Genomic DNA, 11,650 nt, shown 5'->3' with positions numbered 1-11,650 from the left:
CTGTTCCTTACAATATATATCCAGCTGATCGTATTTTTTTAAATACTTAGTAGAGATTTCGCGACGATAGGTAGATACTTGTAGTCAGGATAACAAGTAGTACAGTAGTAGTAACAAATACTCGTAGGTACGAACATACGTGAAGATTTAATTCGTGCCTGCCTTAACAGCCTGATGCTAAACATTACCTTGCGAGTCGCGCCTCGTGAGCGGCGGTGGCGGCGGCTGGCTGGGCTCGGCCGGGATGGGCGGCAGCGGGCGGTCGATGCTCGCGGCGGCGGTGAGCGGCGCGGGCGGCGGCGCGCTCGGCGGGCCCGCGCCCGGCAGCGGCGCCGCCCGCTCCTCGGGCGACGGCGCCGAGCTGCCTGATACCGAGCTGCGGGACGCCGTCTTCGTGATGCCCGGCCGGCACACGGACTGGAAGTTGGTCAGTGGACTGGTTTAATACAAAGCTTTGATATTGTCTATTTATGGGTAGAGCCGGTAGAGGTAAGTTCGTTATTTATGATCTGTAAAAGAAATAGGTGGAATGTCATTGTCCGCTGTGGCCGTGTCGTCATGTAAATATCAACAACCGTTAGCACATGACACCCTGCGGCCAGGAATTTACATTACTTAGTACCACTAAGTGGTCGGCAAATGATCTTTAATGCAGTGTGTGTGGTAGTGTGACACCCTATAATCATCGTAAACTAGTTTCCTTCAATCGCGTCACTAGGGCTCAACTCAACCTTACCATAAATCATCGTTTCTCATGGACTTCTGCATTTATATGTAATACGAATTAAATACAAAAATTCCATTTCTTGTGACGACAATGCATTTTCCCCGAAACTAAAACATACATGCATCCGCTACGAAAATATATTAGTGAAGTGGCGATTATGATTATCTTCCTTCTATTGTGTGACGTCCATAAGCATGAAGCAAGCTACCGTCGTCGCTTCTTGTCTACCGCACTGCCCGCACTGTATACTACTACTTACTACACTCTGACGGGTGCTGACTCTGCGTGCATCCCATTCCAATCACAAGGGCAAGAGCAGCATCGGCTCGTTACCCCTCATATTTTATTGAATTATGTAAGAGCATCTATTACGTGTTGACTTCGGCTCCACGCACACCTCAAAAATATCCAGAACACATAGGGAAAAGTCAAATATTTACTACTGTTTACAATTTTTTTAGCATTAGAAAGAAGGTAAGCGATCTTTACTTGTCTTTTAATTGAAAAACGCTTATGATTCATAAGTAATAGTTACTGATTTTTAAAAAGCGTATTTTAATTAAAAGACATGTCAAGATCGCTTACTTTCTTTCTAATGCTAAAAAAACTATCTATACATACCTGCATCCTTTGGAAGACGAGGTCGGCAAGATGGCGGCGATCCTCCTCCTGGCCCGTGAAGCCCATGAAGGAAGTGGCCGAGTCGTTGAGCTCGATGATGTGCTCGCGCCCGTCCTTGCCCACCACCAGCACGAGGGCACACACCTCCAGTCCGCCGAAGATCTCGCTCACCTGGACACACCACTCATTTTAAACTAACTATACACACCTGCATCCTTTGGAAGACGAGGTCGGCAAGATGGCGGCGATCCTCCTCCTGAGAGTCGCCCATGAAGGAAGTGGCTGAGTCGTTGAGCTCGATGATGTGCTCGCGCCCGTCCTTGCCCACCACCAGCTCGAGGGCACACACTTCCAGTCCGCCGAAGATCTCGCTCACCTGGACACACCACTCATTTTGGGGCATTCCACGAGACTGTCGCTTACATAACGCACTTCTTCTAATACTTCTGGAAATGCTGAGTAAGCGATATTGGGTCAGGTAATATTTCATGACTTGGCTAACAAATTGGCAGTATATTCTCGAGATTCACGTATTTTATTGAGGTGGCTGCCATACAAGGCAAAAGCGTTATGTAAGCGACAGTCTCGTGGAATGCCCCTTTTAAACTATACGTTTATGGGCAATATGGTTATAGTACCGTAAAATCAGGTAACTACCTAAAGTCTTTAAGTACAACTATGGTCCAGTTTTTAACGTTGATTAACGTTACATTTACATTTATTATGGAGCTTAGATACACAACATTTGTTTGTTTGTTGTACCTACCTACTCAGCATAATTTGAAAATTACTGCTTTTTCTTTACTATATTTATATAATTGTAAAGATCGTCTATATGTATATTATCACCTCCACAGTGGACAATAAAAACTTTCTTATTTTTATTCTTATGGAACTAATACTGAAATTGCGAAAAAATTACTGTTCCGTTCAATATATATTCGCCTGGTCATAATTATTTTTTTAAATACTTACTAGAGCTTTCGTGACAATAGATATGTGCATATTTTACTGGAACTTGAATTTGAATCATACTTATAATTACGTATAGTTATAATTTGTGGACTAAAAGTTACCCGATTTTACGGCAATTACCTATGTAAGTCAACAAAATTGATACACACAGTATGATACCTACTTGTCATACTTATCTGATTTTTGCGTATCCAAAATTCATGAATAATTGTCTTTATCCTGACAAGTCTCACAACACTTAGTCACCTTTGATCATCTCCAGCAGTTGATCAATCAAGATCGAAATCTTGATCAAGGCGAGTTAAGTGATGATTGTAAGTGAGATAGTATTTATAAGTTACCTCATCGATCCACATCTTGTACCGATCGTTCATGCCGATAGCCTCCAGCATGGCCGAGCCCTGGTTTGTCTTCCAGTTGCCTGATATAGACTTGCGCCTAGAAATAAACACAATACAAATCAATAGAATTGGCAGTTAAAGATCAGGTGGGCATTTTCACTTAAAAGTGCACCATTTACTTTATTTCGAAAAGCCGTCAACTTATGGGTTATTTCTACTCAGAATCACGAATACTATCGATTTAAAATGAAAAAAATGTGTCCCAGAAAAAATGGCAGCCTTGTAACGCATTTTCACATATATTTTGTATGGACCGTTACAAAACTGAGACCCAAAATTTGTATGAACTTATATATGAATTCAACAGAAACAACTCGGAGGTAGCTCCTTTCAAACAAAAAAAGAAGTACTCAAATCGGACTACGGATGTCGGAGTAATCGGTGAACGAACATAGAAAAAAAAATAGCCACAACCGAATACAGAACCTCCGCCTTCTATGAAATGGAAGTCGGTTAAAAACACGAAAATGACGGAATTCTAACTGCATAAACTAGTAGTTCGTCGTGCTTAGTATTAGGTAAAATCAGGCAGGAATAGTTTCACCGATTTACCGATATTAATACGTGGTACCAGGCACTGCTGGTGCCACACAATCGTGTTTAGTTCAACTTGAGCCGATAATTAAAAGTGAATTAAAATCCACCACAGTAATTGAAAGCTCGAAGACCGAATGTAAACAAAAGCTTGTAATAAAAACGCCTAGTAAACCCGATTACTTACTGTGTTTAGAACGGAATACATTTATATATTTCCCGTAGGCGTAAAATGCGTTATTATTATATTTTACCGCCCACCGCTTTATGTCAGGGAAATGTTCGCAATTTGTATATTTGTATTGTGTTTACGAGATCATTTGGATCGTTTTACAATGTACTTAAATGTTTGATAAGATAGGGTTTAAAAGGTTTAGCCTTTAACAAGAGTCGTTTGGTTCCTTGTTCATAACTTTCAACTCAATTAGCGTTCCAACTGTTGTAAACACTGGTACAAAATGGTTCTTATATGTAGTTTTGATAGCAGTTTAATTTTGCGGTGAAATGATTTATATGCAGCGCCTATTCCCATTTCGCTGGCCCGATATTACAGGGTTCTATTTTACATTTTCAAGATAGTTGAAATTCGACTTAATGTCACGTCGTCAATGTTCAAATATCAGTTCGATAAAAGTGAAACATAGAATCCTGTAATATTGGGCCAGCGATCTCCCATTGATAAAAACGACACAAATTTTATGGCGTGTCAATGGTGTTATAAGTCCTTTTAGGGTATTCCTAAGGGTCCTCAACAAAAAAGTAAAAATTAACGATTTTAATAACCTGTGCGTGTTTAAATTAGATAAAGTTTCCTTTGTTTACTGTGAACATTTTTGGAACCTTTTGGAAACTTACGGCAACTTGCACATTTGCACATCTGTAGCTACCGCCGTGCCGTCCCCGTAGAGAGAAATCTTTTAAGCCAATTTTGATAGATGACGTATCAATCAATTCCTTTTTTAGTTGGATAATTTGAATATTAAATTTTTCAATAACTTTCGTATAATAGAATAATAATAATACGAAATACCGTAGTTAGGTTAAAGTTATTAGTAAGTTTTCAACTTACATGAATGCCTTATAGTTGTTGCCAATTTTCTGTATATGTATGTCGTATTTGGCGTCGATGTAGGGCTCCACGGTGCAGTAGGTGCCGAGCATAGCCACCACTCCAGCAATATCCTGGAATATGGAGATAAAACTCAATCAGAAATGTTAATAAAATGCTATATCGAAACAAAAAAAGTCTGCAACGATATTGATAGCATACGCATTGCAAGTGTACCTACCTACGATCCTACGTTATAATTAATAGTGATCGTTATCAACGCGCTGTATTGGTAGCAAAGTATGGTTGACAAAAAAATGAATACGCAAGTATTTTAAACGTTATATATTTCACAAACTATGAGATTTATATACCTATTTATAATCACAATCCAAATTATACTGAATAAACGAGTAAAATTTGTTCAACAGATTTGGCTGGCAGTCGTTCACGTCGATTGGAAAAAATCCATTTTAAATAAGAAAATGACCTTTCTACGTTAACAGAAGTCTCAGGAAGGTTAATTTAAGTCTTTAAAATATTGCACACAACTATAGTTGTATTTTTATGACATTAATGTCATTTGGCGTATATATTTTTTTAAGTATATTAGAGCGGTTTGTATCGTAAAGAGTTATATTTAGAGGTGTAATCCTAAGATAAGAACAAAAGTGAATATTCAAATGTATTTGTTTTTTCTGCCAACCATACCCTTTGCTACGAAAACTGCACGTTGATAACGATCACTAGTTATAATTTCATAGAAGTTATACATATAAAACAATACTTGCACTGCGTGTGCTATCAAAATCGTTGCAGACTTATCTTGGTCTAATTATATAACTGTTAATTTTGTTTGAGTATTGTCCAAAGTCACATCTTTAATTGGCAGGGAAGAAAGTCTTACTCGTATATACTTGGTCAAGCAGATCTTGTCAGTAGAAAAGGGCGGCAAATTTGAAAAATGTAGGCGCGACGGGATATCGTCCCATAGAAAATTTGAATTTCGCGCCTTTTTCTACTGATAAGATTTGCTTGACCATCTATAACCAAAACATTTCGCTTCATCTGTGGCTTTAGAAACAAACCGCGTTTACAAAATGGTTCCATAAGGCTCCTCTACATGATGGGCCAACGCCGGCCACTCCAAGGGACGCAGCCATGCGGTAGAATGAGATAGCAATATCAGTTGCTCCCTCTAACGCATAAATGCGCCCATTGGAGTGGCCGGCGTTGGCCCACCGTATATAGGAGCCATTAAACATATGACTTGATTAAACACAAACAACGTGCATTCTTGTACTGTTGTGGGTTCAGCCATTCTTGCAGTTTGGGGCTATTCATAAATTACGTCATTTCAATTTAGGGGGGGGGGGGTCTGGGCATCGGATGACGGTAGCATGAAGTAGGAGGAAATGGGGTCATTTGAAGCATGATTTTTGGATGATTATAGGGGGGGGGGGTCAAAAATCGTCAAAAATCGATGACGTAATTTATGGACAGCCCCTTTAGCGAAAAACAATGCGTTGAATGTCAAGAATGCAGTGTAAATTGTGCCGGCAGCGTTATCGTGAAATTAAGTATACAATTATTTAATGTGTCCTAACGAAACAAGTCTGGAGATAAAAATAAAGCCCACAGCGCGTTTCGCCCCACTATCCAAAATATCGTTACTTTTAAATAAATAATTAATAATGTGTATTTCATTTTTTAAATCGCATACGAACCACTATTTCACAGTGGTACGGGCATAAGACTTAATTAAGCATTAAGTTTAAGTATTTTTTTTTTTACATCTTAAGAGATGTAATTTATTATTGTTATTATGAGACGTTCGCCATCCCAGGACGACGATTCACCATACATTCTCAATTGTAAGCATAAAGATAAATCTCGATGACGCGCAAATTAATCTTGCTCAAGTGTTTAACATGGTAGGTTTGTCATAAAAATTAATTGGCGACATCGATTGAAAGCAAAAATCTTATGTTACACAATACTGTCTTGATAATAACAAATAAATATTATGGAAAAGTCTTAACCAAATTGACAGTCACACAGTAACTTCAAATAATGTAGGTACCTAATGATGTTTTAGGGTACCTATAGGTAGGTATTACCTTGACACACACTTTATAGTCCACAGAAAGATTTTAAGTGTAAGTATTTAATCATTAAATTAGTATAGCATAAATTTTTATTGACATGTAGGTATTATTTCTTAGTACTTATTTCTACTTTCCTTGTGTTTCCAACTATACTATGCAGATACATACCTACTGTATGTATTTAACTGTATTGTAGAACTGTAATAGTCAGTTAAAAGGTGGTACCAAAGACCGTTCGTCCGGTCGAGAAGATCTGGAGGAACCGAGGAATTAACCGCAAAACAAAGATAAAGCTCATGCATACCCTAATCTTCTCAATCTTCCTGTATGCTTCCGAGACTTGGACACTGAAAGCCCGGGCACTTAGAAGGATAGACGCGTTCGAGATGTGGTGCTGGCGCAGAATGCTGAATATATCTTGGACTGAACGCCGCACAAACGAGTCTATCTTAAAGGAGCTCAATATCACCACAAGGCTATCCACCATCTGTACCCAAAGAGTCCTCAAATTCTTCGGCCACACAGTCAGACGCGGCACGGATACGCTAGAAAGGTGCATTATTACCGGGAGTGTCGACGGACGAAGGAGTAGAGGGCGTGCACCCAGTAGATGGTCAGATGTGGTACAAAATATTACCCAGACTTCGCTCCAGGCAACAATGCAGATGGCCGAAGATCGAGAGGCCTGGAGAGCAGTGGTAGGAAGAATAACCCATAGGAGTCACGTCCCTCAGACATGAGGTCACGACCACGAAGAAGAAGACCAAAGACCGTTAGTACAATGAGTTATAGAGAAAGCAGTTACTACCCATATCTGTAGACAGCTAACTATCAGAAAGCTTGAATTATGAAACTTTCCACACGCATGAGTACTGAGTAGCTTAAACGGCCAACGTACTTCAAACTAAACCACTCCCTCGATAGTCGTGGACTCAATTTGAAATAGACTCAAAACTTTGAGTGTTCTTGAAAATTAATGAGAGGGATTAAGATTAACTCTATAAATGTTAGAGTCCGTCTATGCTAACTTTGCACCGTCTTGTGTAAAACAAAGTGAAGACTGTCATTATAAATATTTTCATATAAATTAGACATCAATGTTAAAATTGCCAAACTTTATCATTACAAATGCCATGCAGTGTTAGCTTGGTCCGATCCTAGCAAATTGGAGGATATGCTCGCAGGGTACTTTATAAAAATCCTTCCGATATTGTCAAAATCAATTTGTGGTTAAAATCCAATTACAAGTATTCCGCAGATATGTTCCAAGAAAAGAAACCCATTAAGTACCACATATATGAGCCAGAAATCAACCCTACCTCTGGTAATTTGAGAGTTGCATGCCGAACCACACTGCTACCTACGCCGCTAATGTGCCGCTAATACATCTAACACACGTAAACTGAATTCTGCGAGTATATATCACGATTTTCGAGATAAGACTGGTGCGAACTAGGACTTCGCACCGTCCACTGTCGTTTATTACGGTAGACGAAATATAATTTGCACTGATATCTATATTCGTATAAACACGTCGTTTAGTACCCACATATTAACTGAGAGACTATGTCGATTTGTGTAAGACCTATTAGTAGGTACTATTAAGAGCCCATCATCGTGCACACTAGCGCCACTGCTAAATAATCGTGATTATTTAAACTTAACGAAAGATATTTAAAAAAGGGGACGGCTACGTACTGTATTTTGTATTTAAGTACCGTTTGAACACATCAGACTAGTTTTTAAGTTGCTGGATTCGTCGATCTACGAACTCAAAACAAGTGTGCACGTTGATGGGATCTTAATTAATTGTTGCCATTACTATTTTACTATACACCGTGTTTTTATTGAATTCCGTTAACTTCGGGGTATGGTTAAGTACGTTTAAGATAACTAAATGGCATAGTTAATTTTCGAAAAAAAAAATATTTTGTTTATTTTTTTATTTTTTGTTTAAAAAGTAATTAAATGTAGCATATAGCGTTGTTGTAACACGGGCATTACATTTAACTCAACCAAACAATTGAAATCTGTGACATATGAATGTCATTTCATACATCAGTCGACCGAGATTGTACTTAAGTTTAGTAGCAAATGTATGAACTCATTCTAAACACCAATCAATATGTAAACCGGCCCTAAGGCAAGTGTAGACGCTTGTAGAGGCATTATAGGAAAAAAAAATTTATTGATTATCTCCGAAATGGACTTAATTAGAACATCGGTGTCTTTGTGAAAGTTACTTGATTTAAGCTCAGGAATGCACCCTTGAAATTAACGGAAATAAAAAAAAAACACCGTGTAGAACTTTGCTAGTACATAGGTACATACATTTAAGGGACAGTACAGTCGACGTCAAAGATATGTTTACACTTTTGCACCTTACTCCTTATAAGCCTATCTAATAAGGCGAAAAATGTAAACATATCTTTGACGTCGACTGTACATACAGACCACAATAGAAGTTTGGTAAGGGATAGTGTACAGGGTAAAGGTACCTGGAAGTCGGCCACCGAGTCCACTTTCACCTTGGCCACGCCGGAGTGCGCGTGCCCTATCTTAATCACCACCGGGAACTTTGGGGCCGTCACCTGCAACAAAAGAAAGCTCGTTAGTCTTGTCTTTATTGCCGAATTTAGAGTCATGTACCTTAAGAAGAGGTACAGCGACGTACACAAAATACATTCTAGCTGGTAAAAATAAAAAATGAAAAATATTTTATTACTAAATGAAATGTAAATAGGTACAGAAATTTACAAACTTATAACTAAGGGTATTATATGCTATTTGGCCATATGTACCCGGCTAAATGTACCTAGCACGCTGCTGGCGTTTCCTCTTTGCGCGGCTAGCGAAATAACCTGGATTAAAAATGCGCTGGACCTGGGGTCGCCGCTTTTCTCTCGTAGGCGTTGACCTAATTTTCTAATACATTTTTTAGCATCAGCATACCAAGGCCCGCTGGTTTCTAAGGCTACTGGTACGAAATCGAAGGTCGGCTGCAAATTTGAGTATTTAACCCGTTTCAGTTTGGCGGCGTTTTCGGCAGCAGCTCCAGCTTTGTGCACCGTGTAGCGTGTAGCTGAGGTGGGAAGGGGCAAATGTGTTTACGCTGGTAAAATATTTTTTGATACTTCTTCAAATAATTTTTCAATCTTCTTTAGGGTTCCGTACCTCAAAAGGAAAAAACGGAACCCTTATAGGATCACTCGTGCGTCTGTCTGTCTCGTTTTTATCCTAACTTTTATAGTAATCAAAAAATCGAAAAAGTCAACGAAAGGGCATAGCTGCGGTTATATACATCAAAGTGTGTAAAAATATTTTCCATTAGGTAATATGTAAAATCCAGAATAGGAGAATGTCAACTACGTTTGTATGGATAAGCGGTTGTTGTAGGTAAGTACGATATCATCTTAAGTATTCCGTTTATAGTTTCAAATTTAAGACATGAGTTTAAATAAAAAAAACCGGGCAAGTGCGAGTCGGACTCGCGGACGAAGGGTTCCGTACCATAATGCAAAAAAAACAAAACGAAACCAAAAAAAAAAAACGGTCACCATCCAAGTACTGACCACTCCGGACGTTGCTTAACTTTAGTCAAAAATCACGTTTGTTGTATGGGAGCCCCATTTAAATCTTTATTTTATTCTGTTTTTAGTATTTGTTGTTATAGCGGCAACAGAAATACATCATCTGTGAAAATTTCAACTGTCTAGCTATCACGGTTCGTGAGATAGTTACAGCCTGGTGACAGACGGACGGACGGACGGACGGACAGCGAAGTCTTAGTAATAGGGTCCCGTTTTACCCTTTGGGTACGGAACCCTAAAAAACAGGCAGGTAGGTACATATATATGACAAAGCCTGGTGACAAATAGTTTAAAACGTTTTTTATAATACCTACTAAACCAAAATACTCTAGTAACGGTCTAACGGTACGAAATCAGTGTGAAATACATGCGTGGCTTTTCGTACAAATATGGTACAATGCGACGTCTACTTAAAAGTATGTCTGTGGCCTCCACTTTATCGCCGAATCACTAAGATAGGGAATGTCTACAGCGCGACATTAGATATTAGTGTAATTGTCCCCGGTCCCTTTAACTGAATAGAGGACTTATGGCCAATTTACCAAAGTGAAGCACCTAGCAATTAAGTTCTAAGATGTTCTAACAAAAGACGACCTCTATTAGTCTTTAATATAATGAATTCTTACTAAAATAAGATTTTATTACAATACGATTGATAAAAGCGTCAGAACCTTCCACATTATTAAAAATTCGTTAGGAAAATACTGAATTGAGATTTTTTTTCAAAGGTTTTATTGACGTGCCGATCCCAGGTTTTGGGACCGAATCAAGGCCTGTTCACTTCCTAAGAAAGTTATGTCCCCAAATAATTGCGCATGTGTGCACCTTAAGCTTCTATGTGTGCGTTGGCCTCCGGGAAAAAGTTGCGAGTAATAAAAATAAAAACATTTTTCTACAGCAACATTGCTCCCAACTCTGATTTAAATTATCACGAATTTTATACAATATTAATCATAAAACGGGACTTAAAACGCTTAAAACTTAATTACATGCGATTAAGTTTTATAATGAATATTTGCTTCCAACTGTCTTTATCAATGTTCATAAAATATATGGAGGGTAGGTACAGGTACGTCTACCCACCATAATAAAAAATATATTTGTCAATGACTCTGTCCAACTGCTGTGGTTAAAGTTCATAACGAAAATTTTATTTATTAACTCTTTAAAATAATAATACATACAACGTGTACCGCTACGTACCACTTAAGACTGTAAATCTGTACCTACATGGATTACAGCAATGCACATAGAAAATGTGCTAAATGCGGAGCAACGGCTGTTGAAGCAGCCAGAGTGAAATTTACAACTTTAGTGGGTTCAGAAGGAACCGAGTCATAACGCATCTGGAAAGCGTATTAATGAACCGTGAAGAAATGTATGAATACAAGTTGGAAATCTGTGTAAAATGCCGTGTGTAAAGTGTAGTGTATCTGTGTGTAAAGTGTAATAGGTAGGCATGCCTAATGTTATTTGTATAAAAGGTACTGGAAACTTTGTGAATGCGCTTTATTAATGTCTATTTTTTTATTAAGTTGCCAGTTGCCAGTTTTCAGTGTATATTTTTATATGTAAAACATTTTTTAATAAATAATATATATAATGTTATAAACATAAACATGCCTTTTATTTAAATCAATTGATAA

General features: G+C 38.3%; 2 protein-coding genes across 2 annotated transcripts in view; both read right to left on the bottom strand.

Moving 5' to 3' along the window:
- Positions 1-11,650, bottom strand: part of LOC134665995 (carboxypeptidase E-like) — a 219,715-nt gene that overhangs the window by 41,606 nt on the left and 166,459 nt on the right. The window lies entirely within an intron of this gene.
- The window catches only part of LOC134666232 (synapsin), a 122,091-nt gene that overhangs the window by 4,253 nt on the left and 106,188 nt on the right, over positions 1-11,650 (bottom strand). The window contains exons 11-15 of the mRNA XM_063523383.1: positions 8,913-9,005; positions 4,328-4,440; positions 2,665-2,761; positions 1,557-1,724; positions 189-417 (exon numbers count right to left, since the gene is read on the bottom strand). Of these exons, the coding sequence (XP_063379453.1) occupies positions 189-417; positions 1,557-1,724; positions 2,665-2,761; positions 4,328-4,440; positions 8,913-9,005 (700 nt within the window). The remainder of the gene's footprint in view (positions 1-188; positions 418-1,556; positions 1,725-2,664; positions 2,762-4,327; positions 4,441-8,912; positions 9,006-11,650) is intronic.

The sequence above is a fragment of the Cydia fagiglandana genome, chromosome 7 (assembly GCF_963556715.1).
Source record: "Cydia fagiglandana chromosome 7, ilCydFagi1.1, whole genome shotgun sequence".
Classification (NCBI taxonomy): Eukaryota; Metazoa; Arthropoda; class Insecta; order Lepidoptera; family Tortricidae; genus Cydia; species Cydia fagiglandana.
This window is presented reverse-complemented; position numbering and strand designations above follow the sequence as displayed.